Here is a 23,262-nt window from a genome sequence, read left to right as displayed (position 1 = left end):
AATAAAGGATGATTGAATAGGCTGCATGATACTTTGTATATTTCGTTTACCGCATCATTTTATGGTTTGAAAAATACCCATCTTTTTAAAGTTTGCAAACATCACATGATTTGAAATGGGCAATTGATATTTGAAGGCGACTAGGTCTATTACGCTGCGATTGCATTGCTGGACGGTCCAATGATTGATAGAACACAATGATGCATGAGAATAAAAATAATCTTCGAGAGCTAAAATTTCAATAGCTTGGCTTTTATTGTGTGCTGTAAAGTTAAAGCAGTTATTTCATTGTATTAACATGACATTTACAGACAACGAATACAAGTGTTTTAAAAGTAATTTATAACAGGAAAGGTTTGTAGTTCACCTTGAGTGGAGTTTATATTATTCTGCCTTCATGGCAGAATGATCCTCTTACGTAATCAATATCTATTCACACATTCAATCTTACTGATAATTTACATACTATAAATTTTCATTCACGTCCAAAAGCGTTATAGTTTCAAAGTAAGTTTCTCATAGCGCGCCATGGTCTAAGTCCCATAGGGTATAGCCTTATCTTTCAGTTCAGGTCAACGCGCGCTTGGTTCCAGAGTAAGTTACAAATGGCGTGCCATATGATGTAATAGGGTATAGACGCCTTATGTTTATTCACGTCAACGCGCATTATAGTTTCAGATGATGTATGATAAGAATATACACTTGATTGCAAAAAGGTTGTAGTATACATTTATACATTTATCTAATGAGATGCAAGATATCAAATGAGATGCAAGATTTAAAAAGTAACTTATTTAGTCTTATTTATCTTCTATTGTATCAGAGACACACGATTGCACAAACTCAAATTAAAATAATACTTTCCACAAAATGCTGTTGCTAAGCAGTCGTATTTACGCATGTTTTAAATTCTGCATCTCATTTGATATCTTGCATCTCATTAGATATTTGTATAAACGTATACTACAACCTTTCTGCAATCAAGTGTATATGAAATATATATTTATACTACGGTTGTAATGTATCAAGTTGAGGTGATCCTCGCAGTATATCAAGCAACTTATGCAGCTACACATTGAAAGACTCAAAACAAATTCTCAATTTTGAACGGGATTTGAACCCAGATCATGTTTTAGAGTACCTCACAGCGTACTATCTTTTTACACGGCTAAATGAGGGTTGACTGTTAAGTTGTTATTTTATAGAAGAGATAACTAGCTAAAAACTAGTGAGCTGCGTCGGTGTTTCTAATGACACAGTAATGATAAAAAGGTAAATTATACACAGTGAAAAGATGAAAATACTGATGTTTCGTCGGACGCTAATAATAATAATAATAATAATAATAATAATAATAATAATAAGCTTTATTAATGTGTCAATGATACCTAGTTTACATGTGGGTAAACTAATTGGGAACACCTATCTAACCCTATCTAAGTATTAAAATATATCTAAATGAATTTGCCAAAGACATTTTCAAAGTTCCTCAAAAAGCAACATACGAATAAATTTCTCTAGTCGTCGGAAGGACTAACGTCCGAAACGTCAGTAGGTTTTTTCATCTTTTCACGGTGTATGATTTACCTTTTTATCATTATTGTTATTTTATAGTTAAGTGGTTTTACGAGACGTCGTTAAAAGTAATTTTTTGGCAGAGGTCTTCGTGGAGGATTGTGGGTCCAGTCTACATTACCCACAATGCCTTGCCTCCGTGCAGTTGTGACTGGTTCCTTAGCAACGGGATACAGGACATCTTTACAGCCATCTCCCTTGCCCATGTTCAGCGTACAATCCACGTACTTGTAGATGCTATCTTTCAAGTAGCTCAGGGGAGACGATCCTTGAGACAGAAGATAAAAGTGAAAATCCTTCAAGTTGAATTTGTCGTTGAGTTTCTGTTTGGCGTAGTCTCGAAGTGACATGATGTGTAGCTGACCAATCATATATGCTGTAGCCTGTCCTGGATCACTCTGGTAACGTGTGACTTCCTTTTGTGCACCATCCGAGGTGTCCCATGCGTACTCTGCGAAGAGGTCCAACGCCTTCTGACGAGAAAAACCTTTGTAATGAAGTCCTGTATCAACGATCAAACGAAGCGCTCTCCAAACCTAAGAAATGTGGATTTTTAAAAAATAACATTAGTTAGGCACCTCCCCGACAAATTCAATTCACTCTTTTTACTTTGTATTCATGAAAGGATACGTTTTTAGTTTTCAGCTCTCTAAAAAAACGTTTCTCCTTTTCTACCTTCCTTCTCTCACCCTCCCTCCTTCCTTGGATCCTTTATTCACTTCCTCGCAGTCTATCTACCACTGTCCTTCTCTCTTCTTCTTCTTTTAAAGCCTCATCCCTCAACCCAGGCTCCCTCTCTTCACGTGATACAGCTAAAAGGTTTCCTTATCAAACACACCTGCCATTTCAGCATGCCATATTTTTGGAAGGGTTCGTTCTCATAGGTGTCTGTATCTCTTGCAATCAATGGATTCTCAGCGTACAACCCCCAGCCCTCTTCAAATGCTGTGATCGACAACCAGGAATTTAACCAACCTATCGCGCCTTTACAACTGTCCTGAAAGTGCTCTACAGAACCTTGAACCTATGAAATATTGTAGAGCAATTCAAAGTTGAATGCAAAATTCAAAAAATTTGCGGTATGGATAGGAACTAGATTGCTTAAAGACCTTTGGAGACCTTTGTCTTAAAGTGCCTATAACACATAACTCGAAATTTTCTGATTTTAAATGAAGTAAAAAGTTAAATAGTAAAATATTTTTATATGTTTCGAGTGATGCATCTTGGAGATATCAAGGTTTATACTTCCAATATGTTAATGATGTGATGTCTTAGGAGGCATTATTGAATATACAAAACTTTTCTGGGGCAGTAAAATATCCTGTATATAACTTCATTGTCTTACTTAGGATTTAAGCTGATTTAAAGAAAGGCTCTAGCAAAAAAATCTCATAGTAATCAGTGTTTCAATTTCCATGTGATGGCAGATAAACTTAAGGTATTAGGATACGAAAAATGACGAATTGCCCGAAAAAAAATTTTCTTTTTAATTTTGTAATTTTAAACTTTTATCTTTCATATGTTTGTGAAATTTCTTGCAGTTTTTGATTGGAAAAGCCAAAATTTTGAGAAAAATCGAAATCGTGACTTTATCAAGACCGGAAATGTACCGTCGCTTAATATATGCACATCTGTCATGCTCCTTTGTCATTGTAAAAAGATCCTACATTGCGATCGTCCAGAACACCAGATAATTTGACAAGTGATGACAAAATGGAAGGCACAAGTTGTTTTGGCCAACACCATCGTGGCTCCCTGCAGCTTCCGGCTCCAAACAAAGAAATGCGTTTTTCTCGAATCTTTTTTGCCGCTAAAACCTCAACTTCAAAAAGCTAAAAGGCCCTTGGATTTCATTCGATTTTTTTAAAATTTGGAGAGTTTATAAAGTAACTCATGATCCAAAAAAGGGTGTCTCCGAATTTTGAAATTTAATTTCTTTCCAAAGTTATGACGCTTTTTACTCTAAACAACACTCCAAAAGCGATCGCTGAACTTTGATCAAAAATAGCGAGAGATAGAAAACAGATATCAAAAATTTGGGACACCCTTTTGGAGCTTATTATCTCCTGAGTATGTTAAGACATTTTTCGCAAACATAGCTTAAAATGTACGTGTCCGTTAACGTTTTCACTGAGGCATGGTCAAATTTCGCTTCGAGGACAATAACGTGAACAACAATAAAAAAAATCGTATTTTGAAAATTTCTTCATAAACTATATTTATTCAGCTTTCAGAAAATGTATACTTTGTTTGTGTTATACTATAAAGCCAGCGCGTTATTTAAGTTTGCGCGCATAGTGGTCGTAAACGTATCCTAATACCTTAAATGCCTTCTTTGACGTCATATCATTAACATATTGGGAGTAAAACCCTTGATATCACCCAGAAGCCTCACTCAAACCATATAAAAATAATTTACTATTCAGCTGTTCACTTCATTTGGAATCAATACTGAAAATTTTGAATTAGGTGTCATAGGCACTTTAATCTTCTGTCGCGAAAGTTACGAGAGCCTCAAAAAAAGGATTAAAAATAGGACTTTGGGCTACCTGTGTATGGTGACCAGGCCTGGCTTCATGAGCATTCACACTCCATTCCTCAAACTTGGGTCCAGGTCTATTCTTGAAAAAGGGGATGGAGTAGAGAGCTGGGTTTGTGCAGTTGAGATCACTTTGTTCGTAGGTTTGTGCTGCGCTTGATGGATTAAAATCTGGTACCAGCTTGACTGGGCAGTTTGGTGTGGTGTGTTTGTAACCATTAAAATGGAACATTGCAGTCGTTTTAGGATCCAACATACTCATCGTCTATACGAGGTAAAATTAAACAGTTAAGGTTTCTCGACATTTTTTAATTTATCAATGTCACACTGTGACTGCATTTCCAAGAAGACATTGCACATCTTGGTCATAAATTAAAGTTAATGCAAATACTTCTTATCTATATTCCTGTCATCCTTAGACATCCCATGCAGTATCTTCGTACCTTCTGAGCCTCACTAAACCATCTTTGCATCGCAGCCCATCGTTTAGGACAGTATTTTTCAGCATCTTTAAGAGTACTACACAAGTTGTAAGCGTTATCGTCGCTCTCGTTTTGAGGTATCCCGTGTTCGTCGTCAAAGAACATATCTGATTGGTTGAGCCTGATTATGAACTGCTGCTTTGCTGTGTCATTGTCGCTTTGTCCTGTTACGCTGCGAGCGATCTCCAAGACCTGAAGTGGAAAATGATACATGAGAATAGCCTAGTGGGTTAAAATAATGGCTCCCATCCATCAGTTTTAACACTCTTCTCACCTCTGGATACAACTGATTGAGCATCTTGTATCCAAGACTATGTACTTGATCAGGTGTCATATCCTTTGTCGTAAAGTATGGCATAATCTTCTCGTAAGCTTTCTTCCCGTCCAGTGGCTCGCCTGTTGGTAGTGTCTTTGTCGTAGCTTGACCAGTGCTTGTACCATTGACATAGACATAAGACAATGGAAGACTGGCTAATCCACTCGATATGTTACTGGGAACACAGTGCTGAGAAAATTCAAATTCCAGATACCTGGGGGAAAAGTATAGCACATTCTCTATCTTTCATATTCAAGTCTGGTTTTTGACTTGTGAAGGAATCGGAGTTGGAAGCAGTCAATGCATAATATTGGAAATGAAAACCGCTCGTCATAAGGCGCAAGAAAAAGGAAACCTTCTGACTGCACATCATTTTCCACTCCTTTTTTCTGGTTTTCACTTTGTCATAAGTTGCTTCCAACACCGATTCCATCGCAATCAGAAGTTTGCAACTGAGAACAAAGCTTTAGAGGAAACCGCTCCTTTTCCAGATGCAAATGTAGGCCGGCAAAGCGAAGGAAAATTTAAAGCCTTTATCGGATTAAAACGATTTCTCACATTGTAATTGGTTTATAGCAAGGCCTGGTTTGAGTGTCGATCAAAAATGGCTTATCACGTGTCTACCTGAATAATTTATGGACGGGCTCACCAATGTACGTCAACACGTATTCTCTCAAAGTCTCATTGTACGATTTCCCATATTTCGTTTTCCATGAATTCATCTCTTCTGTCTTGTTTATTACCAATGAGAGAAACTGGTCGGACAGTACAGTTTGTAAAGCCGGCTCATCGTATACACCTGAATTGAATGGCGATAGAACGGGAGTAAATCAAATGTCACGTGACTTTGACAAAATGCAATCGTATACTATAAAAGAATTAACCAATCGTTTTAACGGTTTGGGAATTTGAAATAAATCTTTTTAAAACAATAATATGATGGTTGATGTAGAGCTTGATAAGTGGAAAGATGTGATTGGCTGAAGTGACTTTATACTTAAGCGTTATCATCTGAGACAAGAGAATATGAACTAAGAGAAGGAATCCCCCTATATAGCATTGTAACCATCATGTGCACAGTTTGATGCTATTTTTAGCTTGTAGATATTTTGAGCGAAGAACCTGATTGGTCGATTTCTTGAGGGTAGGCGGCTTCCAGTCTTGCAGTAATAAACAAAGCCTGTGTTTTTGTCGTGGACGTAGCGAAATATAGCGCTTTTCGTGTCCTAAAACGAGGCATTAACGGCAGCATGATTATCGCGTGGGCATGGTAATGAGTTAAAAATAGCATCAATGATTCTAAAAATAGCATCAAAGTGTGCACATGATGGGGCACGAGGATTCTTTCTCTTAGTTCATTTTCTCTTGTCTGAGAAAAAAGCTGTTCAATACTGGCTAGAAAAGGCGATGATAATTATATTCTTGTTCACTGCGGTGGTCGAGATTGGTAGCATTTTCTCTTTGTTAGTAGAGTCAAGAGACTCTTTGGAACCCAGACAAGGTCAATGGCTCCAACTAAATACGATGTATGACCACCATAATACTTTGAGCCATGTACGTAAGCCAATGCCTAGTTTATTTAGAGTGATTTTCACCCGAGAAATACACTTAAGCGTGGACAGAACTAATCGGTACACTCTATTACAGTTTCAGTAGACAAGTATACAAGTATGCAAGACAATGTCGCTTTCCCATCCGTTTCGTTTTAGAACGACAAGCGCGTAAACTCAACACTAATAAGCTCTAGGTGTCTGAATCAAATTCGCTTGCAAAACCCGAAAATCAATAGCTGTTTATATATTTGTGATTTATATAGAGATACACCGTCCAAGCTCTGTTGCCTCGTAACAGCAGGAGTGGGTATAAATATCCCCAAATTCATGCATAATAGTAATTATAAATTTGCGAATGTTAATTATAAGGATAATTTAATAAGGCTATCAGTACCTCTGGGCCCCTTGAGAGCAATCTGGAAGAACTTTCTCTTTATTGCATTAAGACCAGCTTTACATTCCTCGGTACTTCGAACCATTCCTGCCATGACTCCGTACTTAAGGTTTTCCATGTATTGAACAAATGTTTGGTTGAATTCAGCCATCTTGTCTCTCAAAATAGAGATATCATTCAGATCCTTAGGCTTGTGATAACGTAATGTAGAACTCATCTTCGTATCCATATCACAAATGGGTTGCCAACAAAACTGGTTCGGTCCCATCAAGAAATCTCCCGCATAATAGTTCCCATCGTAAGGCACTGCGTAATTGAATTTCAGAAAGTGTTTGACTTGAAATAAAGCTTTCTTTTCTCTGGGTTTGAGATTCAGGATGTTGATTGTTTTGGCGTTGAGTTTGTCAAGTAAAGCGGCAGCTTTGTCAGTGATCTTTTTGATGTTCAGAGGAGAAGGATCGTAAGGCTTGAATGTCTTCTTCACTTCATCTACAGTAACACCATCTTTATACATCACATCTTCAGGATGCATCTCGAAGTAGGAATCTTGGACTTCTTGTAGGAACTTATCGAGGCCTGAGCGAACAGCTTCATCTGAGTAGCTACACTTGGCTGACATGTTTGCATTGTCTAAGCATTTTTTCATTTTAGATTGCACCAGCAATACTATTCCAACCAGGAAAAGAATTGTACCCAAGAAGAACAAGACACCTACAACAACCCAAAGAGGTTTGGTCTTTGGTACCTTCATATTTGTCAGTAAATGAGCCAAACGTGATTTGACTTCAATCAGTAATGAAACCAGCGTGAACCTACCTATGATTTATTAAGCTGTTATTGAAAAATGCAAATACCCTAAGCATGTTCAATAAAGCGAGGATTTTTATAACTAACTACGTCGTGTTTATAATCGATAAATCAAACCAGGAGTTGAGTATGCCGGGAATGATCTCATCTCACACTCCTTAAGGACTTTTATGCAATCTCATGGTAAATTCAAATTCCATATAAATTTATAAAATTTATGAAATTGACATTCTATAATTATTTACATAATAATGAATTTAAGTTAAAATAAAACATGTCACCTTCATCGATCCGGCAAGATGACACCCGACATCATGGAGCCAAAAAGCTTTTTTTGGAGTAGTGAATTTTAAGATGGTTCCGTATTAATGTTTGCATAACATTTATGTTGCTAAGTTATTTAACTACAAAGTAACTGCAATAAATACGCAGTGTCGTCTGAACATGCATTTTTTTATTGCGTGATTTGATTGCACCCGCAATACAATCCCAAAACGAGTAATTATTTGGCCGGCAGAAACGTTGTTGTTTAATGACAATGAGTTACATACAAAGTATTACAAGCTGATGTTTGTTCACAGGGACCTCAATCTTTGATTCTATTTGCCTTTTCATCTTATTCCGATTCCATTTATATTTCTTCCGGCGGAAGTTAAACATCTGCTTTGAGTGTCTATCAAATCCGCACTCCGATTTCCGGTAGACTGAAGCGGATCCAACAAAGACATTGATGTAAAAAAAAACTCATGTTGACTTAGTAAATCCATAGTAACCCCACCATTAAATAGTTACAATAATATTCTTTCCTATTAGCATTTATTATCTTTATTTTATAGCAATAAAAAGAGCAAACGTTTTATCGGAATGGCGGTCATATATGTCATGTATCATTTGGCGGTGATTGACTCAAGTAGATCGTAACATGAGATATCGGTAATTGTCCAACGTTACAACGTATCTAGAGCTGCTATTCGCTGCATGTGGGAGCGTGGCTCGTAGTTTTCTATAATCCGCGTGTAGCATCTCAAAGTCTTGTAATACTTAAGACTGGTTACCGTTGAGCTTCAAGGAATCGTTGCTGTTCCTCGACCAACAAGACTGACTCAAACTAAAGATGAGTGCGACAAAGTACAAGCTTGATATCAGCGAAGCAGAAGTTAAGTCGGCAAGTCCTACTAAGGTAGTGTTGTATGTTTTGTTTGGGATTGGAATTATTCTGATTATTGTTGGGTTAGCGCTTATCATCGTTGGCGCTGTAAAGAAGAGCAAAGAATGTGATTCAAGTAACTTACCATCAACGTCGGTGCCTCCAACCACACCAGCACCCACGCCAGTAAGTCAAGCTAACTTCTCCTCTGAAGCACTAAGAGTTGGATTTCACAAGTTCTTGGAAGAAGTTAAAACGACTTATTACAAGTCGAATCCAAACTCGATCGTTTACAACCCAGATGCAACACCCGTTCTTATCAAAGAGGTATTTTCTCCTTATAAATGTCACCCCAAGGACATCAAGAACCGCACCGATACAGCCAGGGAGCTGTACGGCAGAACCATTAAGATATCTCAAATGGTGGATCCTGCGAAACTCTTTCCTCGCGAGGCTAAAGCCCTCGAGCAGTTGAAACATTTCCTGCAAAGCAACTTTGGAGCTCCGTATGATGAGAATTACTACGCTGGTGATTGGCTTCTGGGCCCTAACTTGTTTTGCTGGCAACCAATTTGCGCCGTTGGCAATGACATTAAATCTCACTTCACTTACAAGTCCAAAGGCTTCAGACCAAAAACCGTCGATGATGTTGAGTTTGTCATAAATCATTTGAAGCAGCTGAACGACTCATTGACACAGTATGTTGAAAACTTGAAGTATGGAATCAAAGCAGGGTATATTAGATCTATCGAAGAATGTAAGGCAGGATTAGGAACCATGAAAAGAAGATTCTTAACAGTAGCACTTCATGGAAAACAAGGTAAGACGATGAATTCTAATGGAGTTCCGCTTTTATTTAGTCAAATATCAAAAAATTAAGTAACCGTTTTGAGTTTGTATGAGGTGGGCTGCTTCATGACTGTCCGAGCCGTGTTCGGGCGTATTTTAAACGAATTGATTGACAGCTTTCATAACTTTTCATCAAATAAAGTTTTAGATTTAGATGGTCATCTGAGGACATTTGCATACCGAACGAATCAGATTTAGCTGGAATCCTATGTCTAAATAAACTACCCATGTTATTGTCGTTCTACTCTAACCGTGGCGGAACACTCGAGTTTTCAAGGTTAGAGGAGAACGACAGGAAATAAGTGTTATATTCAACTGACCTTTAATAGAATTGATTAGGTTATTGATATGCCACAACTACCAGAATCTCCCGCTTCCCCTTGCTCACTTCATTATTTTCCGCGGGTATTTTGTGCAGCAACATTTAGCAACATTTACATTAATATAACATTTACATTAATAGTTTTTTTGAACTAGAATGGAAAATTCGAAATACTAGCTTCTAGCTAGTAGTCAGTATTAGTAAAAAATGAATTTTTGTCTTCAAATAAAGCCATAAACTTTTTTTGGGTTCGTGATATCATAAAATTGGGATTTCAGAGATTTAGAGTAAAAAGGTGATGATTTTTTTTAAGAATAACTAATTATTAATTAATTTATAACTTGTTACTACATAATTAGTTCATAAAACACTTAATATTATTATTATTATTACTATTATTATTATTATTATTATTATTATTATTACTATTATTATTATATATATATTATTATTATTTAAGATATATTTTTATTATAGTATATTTTATTATATATTTTTCTTTTTCTCTTTTTTTTATTATATTATTATAAATAGATATATTTTTTATTGTAGGATATATGAAGAGATAATCTATACGTCGTATATATCTATATAGATACCAAATACATTTTTTTTTTCTTAGTGGAAATTAATGTAGAAGCATTATTATTATTACTGATTGTATCTTAAAGAATTATTATTGTCAATAAAGTTTATCAATTTTTTATTTAAAAAAAACAAAAAAAAAAAAACAAAAAAAAACCTATTAGTATTATTATTATTATTATTATTATTATTATTATTATTCCTTTTGAATGGCGGGAGATGCAAAAGTCTGAGACTTTTAGCTCCTTAGTAAATTAGTTTGTCTTTTTGATATAGTGATATGTAATATATATACAAAGCTGCAGTTGACCTACACGGTACTATATATCAAGGTCAATGCCTTGAAAAAATCTAGCTATTAATTTACGTTCGTGATTGATTGCAATTAAACAATGAATGCATCAAGAGGTCCGCGCTACTGCTGTAAGCGCATGCTCAAGGGGTCAATAAGTGGGATCGTGGGATGTAAAAATTGCTAATATGTTGTTGGTATATTTGATTTGGAATTAGCTTAATGCTACTTAAACTTAAATATTTATCAAAATTGTGCTTGATAAGAAAAATACAATTAAAATATAGCAAATATATACCAAATGCATGTATACAGTATCACATTAGCCAGATCCATACGTCTACTGAGACAAACTAAGGCAAAGTCATATATTAACACAATATCTTATTACGCTATATATTTTTGCGACACGTTGTCTTTGTCAATTTGTTTTAAAAAGCAAAGAAAGTGCCAAGAAAATAAGTGTAGGTGGCTCTCAATTCATATGGCGAAAAGTAGATAATTTTATGAATACCTGTTAAAATATAGATTTCTTTGGATTCAGATCAACACTGAACACAACGAAGGAATTTGTTCACATTTGGGAACAAATGAATGATTTTGCAATGAAATTGCGAAATTAAATACGAAAATGTGTGACCTCCAAAATATCGAGCTTTAGTAGCACATCATGAAAATCTCATGTAATAAAGTACCTCGTACATTTGTTTATTTTTGCAGGAATTCTTAATGCAAGTTTTGTCCGAGACATGAGGAACGCCAAATGGTACGCTGACCTCGAAGGCACAACCAAATCGTCATGGAAACAGAATAAAGGAAAAGAAGTGGAGGAGTCGATCGATGAATCACTTGTCGAGAATGTCGGCCTTCCTCTGTACAATCTTTTACAATATCTCGAGTTGAATCACTCGAGGTACTGCGTCCCCAGTAACGTGTCCAGCGGTCTTGCTAATCTTCCAATAGATTATGTGTACTTCGATGCCAAGAAGACCAACCAAACAACGACCAAAGTACTGCCGTTTGGAGAAAAGCTGAATGGATCTGAAGCCTACAAGAGCATATTGCCTTATTTTACCACTACAAACATGAGTCCTGATGAGATAAATAAGCTTGGTTGGTCCATGTTGGACAAGCTGTATCCAAAAGCCATTGCAATCGCGCGGGAAATCACGGGTGTCAATGACAGTGACCAGGCCGTGACGGATTTCAAAAAGAAGCTATCGAAAATGTTTTTTAATGAGAATCCAATCCCCGACAATGAGACGAATGAGGATGCGGCGATGAAATGTATTGATATGGCGAGCGCTAAGATACACTGTTCTCAAAGATATGCATCGATGCTCAAGTGGTTTGATTATGTAAATGGTAAGAGCTATAATAATGATAATAATAATAATAATAATAATAATAATAATAATAACAACTTTATTAAATGCTTAATTAACATGTTTAGAAGCAATAATCAAAATAATGGTGAAATTCATAAATACGTTGTCAATGTGAACGCGAGTAAAATTGGAGTAAAATGTCTAGGAAATGATTGAGGGATTGGTTCAGTGGCCCATAAGGGACATTCAGCAAGTTATAAGACGAGTTGCTGCAAATATGAAACAAATACAGAATACGAGCTACTCTCTTCGTGGCACTTTTGAATCTTATTTTGAGAACTGTCGCTGAATGAAAAAGTTCTCTCGAAGAAAAAAAAAAAGAAAAGAAAAAGAAAGAAAAAAGGAAGAAAAAAATCTCATCTGTTTACGGTGGAATTCGAAAAAAAAAAAATTCCAAAAAATCGACTCCACTTTGCCATACCCCCGAGACATCCGCAGAGCTGAGGCGGCGTATGGACTTCGGACCTGACGGCGATTAAATCCTTCTGCCCTTGGGTGTACGAATTACGCAAGAAAATGTTCTAGCCGAAGCATCAGGGGAGAGACCAGCCGGCCCCCAGACCATATCGGCTAATCCCTTGCATCTCTGCCACGCACGGAATCGGTTGAAAAAATAATGTTAAAAAGTCTAGTCTATTCGGTGCATTGTTTTCACGGCTATTGTTATGCTGATTAACGTGGAACCGTGGTCCAGTGGGGAAAACTTTGGTTTTAAAAAAACTAAGTCAAGCCCGACTGGGGAGGATTGGCACCTGGATGGGTGACCTAAACATTATACCTACTCAACCTTTTGCTCCTTAGTTGTCTTTTTTGTCGTTGTTGTTGTTGTTTTGTTTTTTTTGTTTCTTTTAATTTTGTTTTTTGTTTTGTTTTTTTCAATTTAAAAATGATTATAACTTTACTTTTTTTGTTCGCAATTTGTCGCAATTTAATCAATTGCTTTGGTTTCCGAGCGGCATACAGGCATGTGCACCTACTCTGCCATGCATTCCTTCGTTTCTGTACACTGAAGAGGAATTGACAACCAAAGACAACCAAATTTGTACAACTGTACAGTTTATATAAGCTAACGAAAATTACTCTTTCTTTTTTTTAGGCGTACTTTCTCTTTTGGCCCCCAAAACCGTGAATATGTTTCATTTTACTGGCGCAAAGCAAAGCACACCAAACTGTCCAGTCCAGGTAGTGGCAAACTTTAATCCAGGAACAGGTTCACAGAGCTACAGCAGCAGTGATCGTTCCTGCTCTCGACCCTGTAGATACAGATTACCGTTCTACTTAAAGGACCATGGTCCCATATACAATGCGTATTCTGTGGCTGCGCACGAAGCAAGGCCTGGGCACCATACTCAGGTATAATATTGAAATAATAACTTAATTTACGGAAATTATATTAAAGTGATCTGTTAGTATCTTTTTAATCAAAACCTGAAACATCCTCTGGGGTGATCCCTGTCAGGGAACGAGAGCGATTGACGAATTATGGAACACTGGAGCGACAGCATGACACGCCGTTCTTTTGACGTATGGATCGTCGTATGGATTGGGCCCTAGCTTGCTGGATTTTGCGGAGGGAAAGCCAGAGACCTCGTAATTTCCTCAAATCAAAAGAGAGACCTAACAAACGCTACTCATTATTACATGAGACTGAAAATGCAATGGGACGCGCAATAGCTAATCTCCTCCATTTTGGCCTTGGCACTACAAGGTCGACACCAGTCTCCTATCGAAGACGAATAATAAATAAACCTCATTCGTCTTGGTGCAATGTTTTCCTATTTCAGACCACGTGCCATTCTCTAGAGTATCATTTCTTTGTTTAACGTTTACCAAATGAATATGCATACAACGAGTCTTATCCACAAGGGAATGACACGTGGTCTAGAATGAGTAAACATTACGCCCCGGCCAAGGTAAAGAGGTTTCTTGATTACGTTTTGACTTGGTATCTTCTGATTTGAAACTAGGTACACAGTTTTGTTGAGTTATTCAGTGATGATCGTGGCGATATCATCAGTTGGTTGAATGGACTTAGTTACTACACGGCTTTCACAGAGGGTTGGGCATTGTACGCTGAGAACCCGCTTATCACAGAAGAGACTGATACCTATGACAACCTCCCTCTACAGAAATATGGCATGTTAAAGTGGCAAATTTGGCGCGCTTTACGTCTAATTGTAGACACTGGACTTCATTACAAAGGTTGTATTTAAAGTGACCCTCTGTATTCCTATCTCAGATCACGTGTCATTTCCTTGAGTATCATCTCTTTGTTCACCAGTAATGTCAGAGTAAATATATTAATGTGGATAAAAGAGTCATTCTCAAGGGAATGTCACGTAATCTAAAATAGGGAAAACTTACACATTTAGACAATAATCTAACGCTTAAGATGAAGCTGAATGGAGTTTAATTTACTGGGCCTCTTTTTTGCTGTAACGGCTTTGCGAAGAAATAAAGTAGAAGTAGAATGGAATACAGCAGTTTTAGTATTGAGCAAAGCCAAATGACATGGATTTTAGCTGACACAAAGCAGATTATAGCAAGGGAAGCGCGCTAGGCCCAAAAATCATTATCTCTTATTTATACTTTTGCGCAACAGGTATGACAAGACATGAAGCTTTGGAATTGTTTGCCAAATACGCCTGGGATAGAACTGATAAAGCCATCAAAGATGTCACGCGTTACCAAAGCGACCCGGGACAAGCCACGGCCTACATGATTGGTCAGCTTGCTATATGGAGCTACCGCAATGCTACCAGTCAGCGGATTGAAGCTCAAGGAAAGACATTCAATGAGAAGGATTTTCATTTCCAGGTGGGGGTGCATGTTTGTGACATGTGCATGATTGCGTGACACGAGAAACAGACACTTACGCGTGACATGTCATGGTTGATTTGTTTACTGTTTCAGGCAATATTCGTTATGTATGAACATTTTCTGAGTTTGGCAAACCAGGTGCATTATGGTCTAGCGTGGGTACAAAGAGCGCTATATACGACATGATGAACAATACTTCTTACCCAACCTAGGCCACACTGCCCCCATGTTTCTATGTTCGCTATTTTAGAAAAGGCCTATGAAAATGTGTGACACGTGACCTGTTGTGTGACACGTGACTTATGTATTGTTCAATTAATTTCACTTCAGGTGCTTTCTCAGGGTTCGTCTCCTCTCAGTTACCTCGAAAGTCATCTAAAGAAGTTTGCTGATTGCACCATTGACCCCAGTACTTCTGGCTGCAATTCTATTCTCAATCCCGATTTCGCTGCAAAGAGAAACAAGCAAACATTAGAGCAAGTGGAGATGCGTTCCTTCACCGATGACGAGGATCAAGACCACGTGTTCTTTGATGGACCCCCTCAGGATCCAAGATTCTTTCGCGAACACTATGACTGACGAGTTACCAGTTTTTGACTGGATCGGAAGATATTAGTTGTGTTTGACAGGACTGAGGGGAAGAATTGGAATAAAAGATAGAAAATTCTGTTTTCGTTTTCGTCCTTTGTTTTAACGTTTTTTCTTTTTCTTTTTTTTTGTCGTTCTTTCAGTTTTTCGTTTCATTATAGTTTTGTTTTTGTCTTCGTCTTTCTTTTTTCTTTTTTTTTTTTTTCGTTTTGTTTTCCTTTTAATTCTTTGGTATTATTCCCGTTTACATTTTGTTCTTCTTTTCGCCCGCCTTCAACTCATCATGTTTCTTAATTCCTTTTTTACGTCAATTAACTTCCTATCGTTCAAATTCCAGCGCTTAAGCAAGTACTTGCAAGTTATGCGTACCACGTGTTCAATCATCATCATCACCACAGTCATTTGCATTATTCTTGTTGCATTGTACTCTCTCACAAACTGCCTGATGAAGAAGCAGAAGAGAATATTACGTAAGACAACTCAAAAAAACTGACGACAAACTAACAGTTTTCTCAGTTTTTCAACCTAAGAGCTAATGGATCTCTCAGATATTTCAAGATGTATGTCTCGCTGCTCCAATGTTTAAAGATAAAAACAGCTTCTTACGAAATACGATCAACCTCGATGTCTTATTAATTCAAGAATCGAACACTTTTACAGATGTGGTTTGTTGATACTTCAGAAGCTGTTCTTTGCATCGATGGGACCTAAAATCGATAAGGTAAGTGAAAAACTTAGTCTAGAATAATAATAATAATAATAATAATAATAATAATAATAAAAAGATGTATTACTTAGAATGCAGAAAGCGGTATTAAGCTGCACAGTGAACATTGCAAGAACATTTAAATTAATCACATCTTAAGGACATTTCAAACATTCCAATTAAACTGCATCTTAAGAACATTAATAATTGGTTTTAAGTGATTGTATATATTATTAATCCTGTCATGCTGGTAGGTTACGAAATTACGCCCTATCTAGCTTACCTAATTAGCATTCAAACGTGTTTACTGCTGATAATAATAACAATAATAGTAATATCCAAGTGTTTGTTTTACTTTGATTCTAATTTGGCCTGGATTTGGAATGGTTTACAGATTAACTTTAAAGACATTGTGTAAATATATCAGGGAATTATGTTATGGTTCTTAGTAATTCCTTGGTAAGATCCCTTCGTAAACACACGACCAGTTAAGGTATATTTGTATAAACGACCTCATCAGCAGAGGTAATTATCAAGGTGAACTTTTGATAAGACCAAAATCAAAATGTAAAACTTGATGATTTGTTATCACGTTGCGCCTGTTTACCTTTGTGAACCATCTGAATGTTAACACTAAAGGCAGCTGACTCAAGAGATACCCAAATTCCCGGGTTTTTTTCTCCCCAAAAAAATATGATTAAATTGGAATAAGTTTATCCTACTTCCCGTTTCCCGTTCTTTCCATTCTCATCCACTTCTGACTCCCTTTTACTCACATTTTTCCCTTGTCATTCCAAATCTCTTTTTAGCACCATTTTCATTTTATTTTCCAAATCTCATTTGCCTTATTACCTTTTATCGTCATTTTATCATCATTTTATTATCATGGAGAACTTTCGACATCTTGGACTGATATGGTCAGCGGTCTTGTGGATTTATTGGCATCTTTTATTGATATGGTCAGCGGTCTTGTGGATTTTCGACGTCTTCGGATTAAAAGGGTCAGCGGTCTTGGGAATTTGCGACATCCCGGATTGATATGTTCAGCGATTTTGCGATCCCAGTCTTTGTATACAAACTGATGCGCACCGTTTAGTTTATCGCGCACATCTTGCCAAAAGGAAAGAGATATGTATCGTATTAAAATTTGGTATTGGAGCCTAAACATTATCGTATTTGGGTTTCTTGTGGTGGGCAAAGATCGCAATCTTTCAACACAGGGAGCCCATTAGAACAAATATCCACCTTTATTCATAATAAGAATAATTTTTCTTCGACAAATAAATATTATTATATTGAAATATTAATTGTGTTTCCGTATATTTTTTTGCCGTCTCGAATATAACTTTCTTTCATACGATTTATCAGTATTTTTTCGTAGCTTGTTTTGTCTCATCACTGAGAGTTATCGCATTCCGTTTCATTTCCTTCAATTTCAATGTTTGAGTTCATATTTTGTTCAAAAACTATCATGTTCTAATAATAATAATAATAATAATAATAATAATAATAATAATAATAATAATAATAACAACAAGATTTAATAATATATAAATTAAAGATATATATTATATAAATTATATAAATATTATCTTCAGTAATAAAAAATTCATTTTAAAACAATGCAAATACTTTTCACGATTTCCAAAACCATTATTAAAACTATGAATTAAATATTCGAATCAATTTGAATTTCTTTTTTTTTAAATCTTTTCGTATTTCGAATAGATGTTTTCATGGCTTTTGTGCTAGCGTACTCCCTTAAATCAGAGGTTTCCGTTGTTCCCGAATGTTAAAGAGTTTCGAGTGTCCTCTATCTAATAACATTTCACATCAACGTCAATTCAATATCTCCAGGAAATAGACCATATAATATCTCCGTTTAAATATAAGTACTAATATACTCCACACAATGACAGCTGAGGTAGTTATTCAAAACCTGAACTTTTCTATTTTCCAAGTTTGTTTCCTCGTACGAAAATGAGACAACGGAACCGCGGTGTTGCCTCGAGTGGTGAAAAGCCGTTAGTGTAACTAAACTATTGAGCAGCGTCTATCGCTTCCTTTTGACAAATTGCCTTAAACACTTTGTTGATGAATTGACTGTGAAGTTTGGGCCTCGGAAGGAAGTAGTGGAAACAATACATGCTGGAGCCACAGTCTCACCTCAAGATGAACTGAATTTCATTTTAATTTCGAGATGCTAAAATGTCAACTATGATCTTCATCTTAATTATTTTAATGCTTTTTTGTCAACATTCCCTGGACCGTCTTTCTATCTTTTCAATATATGTTTCTTTTTTCTTCTTCTTTTTCTTGTTTTTTTTTTTTTTTTTTTTGTCTTAAATTCTCTTGCTTAGAATTTTGAAATTTACTTGTTCTGATAGTTATTCTCGTAGTGTTTTTATCGTCACTCTATGATCTTTTCCTTCTCCTTCTTCTTTTTTTCTTCTTTTTTCTGGTAAGGTAGGTTTTCTTTCTCATTTTACATGCTATTACTACATTGCATTTCTGAGCTAGGTTTTCTGGTCCCACTTTTTAAGATATTTATCACCACAAACCCCCTACAACGAGTAATTTTGATGAGAAATAAATGATTTTAAAACACTTTAAAACTTTTACTCTAACAGTATTTTGTGTTAGCGATCACGCGAGGCGGGTTGTGAGTTCCGCAAATGTTTTTTTTAGGAGAAAAAAACCACTTAAGTTCTTCCGCCATTATTTTGTGTGTTGGTTCGCAGTGGGAACTAAAAACACTATCCATCCTTGCGTGCTTCAAAATGCTTGCTTTTTAGAGAACACACACACACACACATTAATACAATCTAACACTAACTTTTCGTCTTAACTTTACCAAGTTTTTCAAACAAGATGAAGCACATAACATTATAACGGTACCGAAATAAAGTACTTAAAACCCCATTTCAAAATATTTGTACTACATCATTTGTTTTTATGTACTTTTAAAGACTCGCAGCGTGAAACGCCATGTGTTAACTCTCCGATACTTCCTTGAAGCATTTCTCTATTTTCAAAATTTAGATCCTAAAGCTCGTCCGTGTGGGTAACACAAGTATAGCTCCCGGGTACAGCTTTGTTTTTAGTTCCATTAGTAGCAAGAGATAAAGGGTTTCCTATCTCTGGGTATCTCTCGCGTAAAAACACACTGAAATCTTACAGTGAAAATTTATCGAAAGATAATCCGGATGTTATGGCACAACAGTCCGAGAGTTTTTGTTTTTTATATATCTTTTGGTATACATAGCTTTATTTTACTAACAAAAAATTGTTATAACATTTTCTTGTATTTTTAAAGTATGTTTGCGGTTGCGAACTTTTTCTCGTTTATTGGTGTTGTCTGAAGTATTTTTCTACGAGCGCCATTCTTTGTATTTTATCTTTCTCTCTGTTTTGTTTCTTTTCTTGTACTCTCATTTACCATATTCCTTCGGCCAGCCTTTTCACACTAACACAATACCGAAGAAAGTAGATTTTTATTATTCTATTCTTTCCAAGAAGAACGATAGCACAAAGCAAATCAACTCGATGCCATCAAAGCTCCTTTGACAAAATTAGTGAGTCTTAAAAAATACCTCTATTATTGTTTTTTTTTTTTGGAGGACATGAATTAGTGTTTTTGACAAAGGTGATCTTTAAGAAAATCCGATATTCAATTACCTTTACTTTGACTATCTGGAAGTCATATATTCTACAAAAAACTTGAGTACAAACGAAAACAGAATTAGCGACAAAAATTGGCAGACTGAAAAATGAAATCAAATTAATCAAACTTTTGTCGTTCAAAGTGATTTTTCCCCCTCTTCCCTAGAGAGGAAATTTCTCGTTAGTTCTGGAGTTTGAACTTCAAATTCAAGCACTAGATCATATACTACAATTTCCTTCTTTAATTTGGTAATTTGTGAGATATGGGACTAAAATAAATGAGTACTCCAAAATGAAGTTTATTATTTGGACAAGTTCTAGACACCAGTAAAGGGCTTGGAATCCGGACCCGCGTTTATGCAATTAAAACAATTAATATCGAACAATTAATTGACTCTTGTGAAATGTGATTATGACAAAGAAAGCACTGACCTAATGAAGTTGCTAATAGGGGGTAATAAATGAAACGTCAACGAGAGAGTATTGAGTTCTCTAAGTTGATTAGTTTTTGGAGTCTTGGTAAAGGAATATTATTAAGGCTTTTGCCAAGGTTTTTTTCGAGGACATTTCAAGGTAATTACATAAAGGTTCATTTGACTTAAAATTAGTGAAAATAAACGAGAGTTTAATACACTTGAAACTTGAATAAATTTTAATTTAACTTTTTAGAGCTTTGAAATATGAGTAAATAGTAAAAGGGGAAAAATGTCTAAAAATCAAATAAAAACGAAAAAAAGATTTAAATGTACTTACTGAATTGAAAAAATATTGAAATTTTTTAAAAATTATTTATGTTCTTTTGGAATATGAAGAAAAACAAATAAATTAATAAAAACAACAAAAATATTTTAAAACGTTTTCAAAAGTATGCGATTCCATCTGAATGGAACGACTTTAAAAGAAGTCTTCGGGATCTTTCCTTTGCATACTAATAATTTATAATTTTGCACGTGAATCGATTTATAATTTTTGCAACTTTCCTAAATTATGATTATTCAAAGCTTTTGTCTCTTTTCTTTCTCAACAAAAATCACGATTTTTTACATTACATTTCTCTGTTAATACGTCTCATGAAAGTCTTTTTCTTATTGGCTTGAGTCGTAGGCGACCATTTTATTTTTATAAAGATTTTTCATTTTCTGTCTTGTTTTTCTCAATGACCTACGCCGGCTGATATTTATTTATGTCTGTAGAGAGGCGACCACGAGTGAGGCAAGAACAGATCTTATGTTCTTAACAACAAGAATAATGCATAACAAATTATATAAGATCGAATCGGATAATATCTCTCGTAGAAATATTTTGACTGATCTTGGAAATATTAATAAGATTATGACCTTCATGTAATTGGTCAGACCACGACTGGTCACTGATGCGTGTAACTGAAAATGTCATTCATTTTACGCAAGAAAAAAAATCCCTGAAAATTCGGAATATTTACTTTTTTCTGGCGATGAAACCAAAAGATGAATCACGTTATTTGAAGTTTGAGTGTGGAGAGGCAATGTCTGATTTCTGTTATAGTGCGATGACTGAGTTGAAATTGGGTGAGAAAATGGGAAAAAATAACGCGCTTTTGAACAAAAGTAAAGTGCAAGATAATGCGTTTGGTGTGAAGTGCTGTCGATTTCTTTATCTATCCGTCTCCAGCCAAGAGACAGCAAGACGATTATACAAATGTCTGTAAAAATGGAAAGAGTTATCGGGGTTGACAGTTTTGTAGTTGACCGACACAACAGGAGATTTATTAGCTTACAATACTGTGATCAACACGACAACACGCTTAAAAACAAAGCATTACTTAAACTAAAACACCACCACATATTGTTAGCTTTCTTTTTCTTACAAGAAAAGAAATGCGTGATGTTTGTTCTACTTTAGCCCTAAATATTCGTCTGAGAAAGCATTTAGGATACTAGAAGTGATGAAAACAGAATTGCTAAAGCCGATCAAGAGTAGTTTGCGGTTTCTCGCCCACATTTCACGGCTAAGACTTTATTTTTCAACCATTTATTCGTCTCAGACATATCGTCGGGGCGAGTAATTGTTCTAAATGTGAGTTAAAATACCATTTCATTTATTGAGGGCCTTGGTTTTTAAAGTAAATGAGCTACACACTCCATTTTTCATTGTGGTTTGTCAAAAATTAAATATTCGCAAATTTTTGCAGTAAAAAATGCACTGGCTATTACGTGTGAAAATATTTTGGTTGCACGAAAAATTAGACTTAAGTGCGTCTTCCATTTTTGACAAGGTTTCCGACATTAAAAATGTTCATGAAAGTTCATTTTGTCGCCTTTGAGAAAAAGAAAAGTCTTTTTTCCCACAGTTTTATCCAGGTTTTAAAAAAGATTCGCAGAATGTTTGACTTCAGTGTACTCACTTTTTTTCGGTTGAACATCCGGGACCTTTGGAGCGCGTGAAAAAATGTGGCAGCCGCTTCAAGACCAAACTCGAATTAAACATACTTCAAAAGTAGCTCTGGTTTTTATTCGGAATGAAAAGGACTGTAACTTGATATAAATCTCTAGTATTCCGGAATGATAGATTGCAATGTACAGGTTCAAATTGTACAATGATTATAGATAATAAAGTTATTTCATAAAATCAAATCAATGGAAGTTTTAGAGTGAGTTATCGTAGCGATCAAGCTAGTAACTGATGAACGACACTAATCATGGCCTTTAATTTTCACCTTAATCATTTCGTTGGAACTTCATGTGCAAAGACTCTAGGAGAGGATGAATCAAATTGAGCGGTGAGTGTGAGTCTATATCAGTAATTACGATCCTAAATAAAATTATCGCTTTTTACATTTTTATCTCGTTTTTGATAGACTAAAATGAAGATTTTTTTGTATTAGTGGAACAAAAGCACAGCACGACATATAACAATGATTCAGTCGCAGTTAAGTCTTAATGTTTATTAGGTAGATCATTTTATAGATTTTATGTTGAACTCTTGTAGATTTCGTATTAATTCTTGAAAAATTGAAATAAGAAAATAAGAGAATAGAATGGTAATAAAAGTATGCTGTCCGCTAAGTAATTTTTATCTATTTTATTTTTATTTTATTTATTTTTTGCTAGCTTTTGCTGTTGCTTTCGTTGGTTTTTCTTTCATTTTCTATTTTATGTTTATTGGGCGTGTCATATCGGTAGTAGTAGCTAGTAGTAGTAGTAGGCAGCAGAGCAGCAGCAGCAGCAAAAGCAGTAGTAGTATTAAAAATAACAGCC

At 35.7% G+C, this 23,262-nt stretch overlaps 2 protein-coding genes across 2 annotated transcripts; one reads left to right on the top strand and one right to left on the bottom strand.

The window, feature by feature from the left end:
• Nucleotides 1-322: 322 nt before the first annotated feature.
• LOC116295956 (uncharacterized) lies at nt 323-7,803 on the bottom strand. The gene is made up of 7 exons (XM_089037751.1): nt 6,860-7,803; nt 5,537-5,711; nt 4,871-5,126; nt 4,558-4,788; nt 4,125-4,379; nt 2,414-2,599; nt 323-2,111 (listed from the first exon to the last, which is right to left on the bottom strand). Exons 1-7 carry the CDS (start codon nt 7,608-7,610, stop codon nt 1,638-1,640), a joined length of 2,328 nt encoding a protein of 775 aa, XP_088893877.1. The 5' UTR covers nt 7,611-7,803; the 3' UTR covers nt 323-1,637.
• Nucleotides 7,804-8,534: 731 nt separating this feature from the next.
• Nucleotides 8,535-15,738, top strand: LOC116296565 (uncharacterized). Its single transcript, XM_031704602.2, has 6 exons — nt 8,535-9,633; nt 11,582-12,226; nt 13,346-13,602; nt 14,217-14,451; nt 14,852-15,066; nt 15,400-15,738. Exons 1-6 carry the CDS (start codon nt 8,781-8,783, stop codon nt 15,646-15,648), a joined length of 2,454 nt encoding a protein of 817 aa, XP_031560462.1. The 5' UTR covers nt 8,535-8,780; the 3' UTR covers nt 15,649-15,738.
• Nucleotides 15,739-23,262: the final 7,524 nt, after the last annotated feature.

Source organism: Actinia tenebrosa, unplaced genomic scaffold (genome assembly GCF_029948245.1).
Source record: "Actinia tenebrosa isolate PJP-AT-01 unplaced genomic scaffold, QUT_ActTen_1.0 PGA_scaffold0__85_contigs__length_37466705, whole genome shotgun sequence".
NCBI classification, from domain to species: domain Eukaryota; kingdom Metazoa; phylum Cnidaria; class Anthozoa; order Actiniaria; family Actiniidae; genus Actinia; species Actinia tenebrosa.
Note: the sequence above shows the minus strand (reverse complement) of the source record. Positions and strands in the feature narration are given on the sequence as shown.

What these genes read in the sequence shown, in the direction of transcription:
- LOC116295956 (XM_089037751.1), bottom strand. Translation starts at nt 7,610, where the DNA reads ATGAAGGTACCAAAGACCAAACCTCTTTGGGTTGTTGTAGGTGTCTTG. An exon ending in CCCGTCCATAAATTATTCAG is followed by an intron (nt 5,127 to 5,536) that starts GTAGACACGTGA and finishes CTTTTCCCCCAG; the next exon opens with GTATCTGGAATTTGAATTTT. An exon ending in GGCCTGGTCACCATACACAG is followed by an intron (nt 2,600 to 4,124) that starts GTAGCCCAAAGT and finishes AATATTTCATAG; the next exon opens with GTTCAAGGTTCTGTAGAGCA.
- LOC116296565 (XM_031704602.2), top strand. Translation starts at nt 8,781, where the DNA reads ATGAGTGCGACAAAGTACAAGCTTGATATCAGCGAAGCAGAAGTTAAG. An exon ending in GTGGTTTGATTATGTAAATG is followed by an intron (nt 12,227 to 13,345) that starts GTAAGAGCTATA and finishes TCTTTTTTTTAG; the next exon opens with GCGTACTTTCTCTTTTGGCC. An exon ending in AGAAGGATTTTCATTTCCAG is followed by an intron (nt 15,067 to 15,399) that starts GTGGGGGTGCAT and finishes ATTTCACTTCAG; the next exon opens with GTGCTTTCTCAGGGTTCGTC.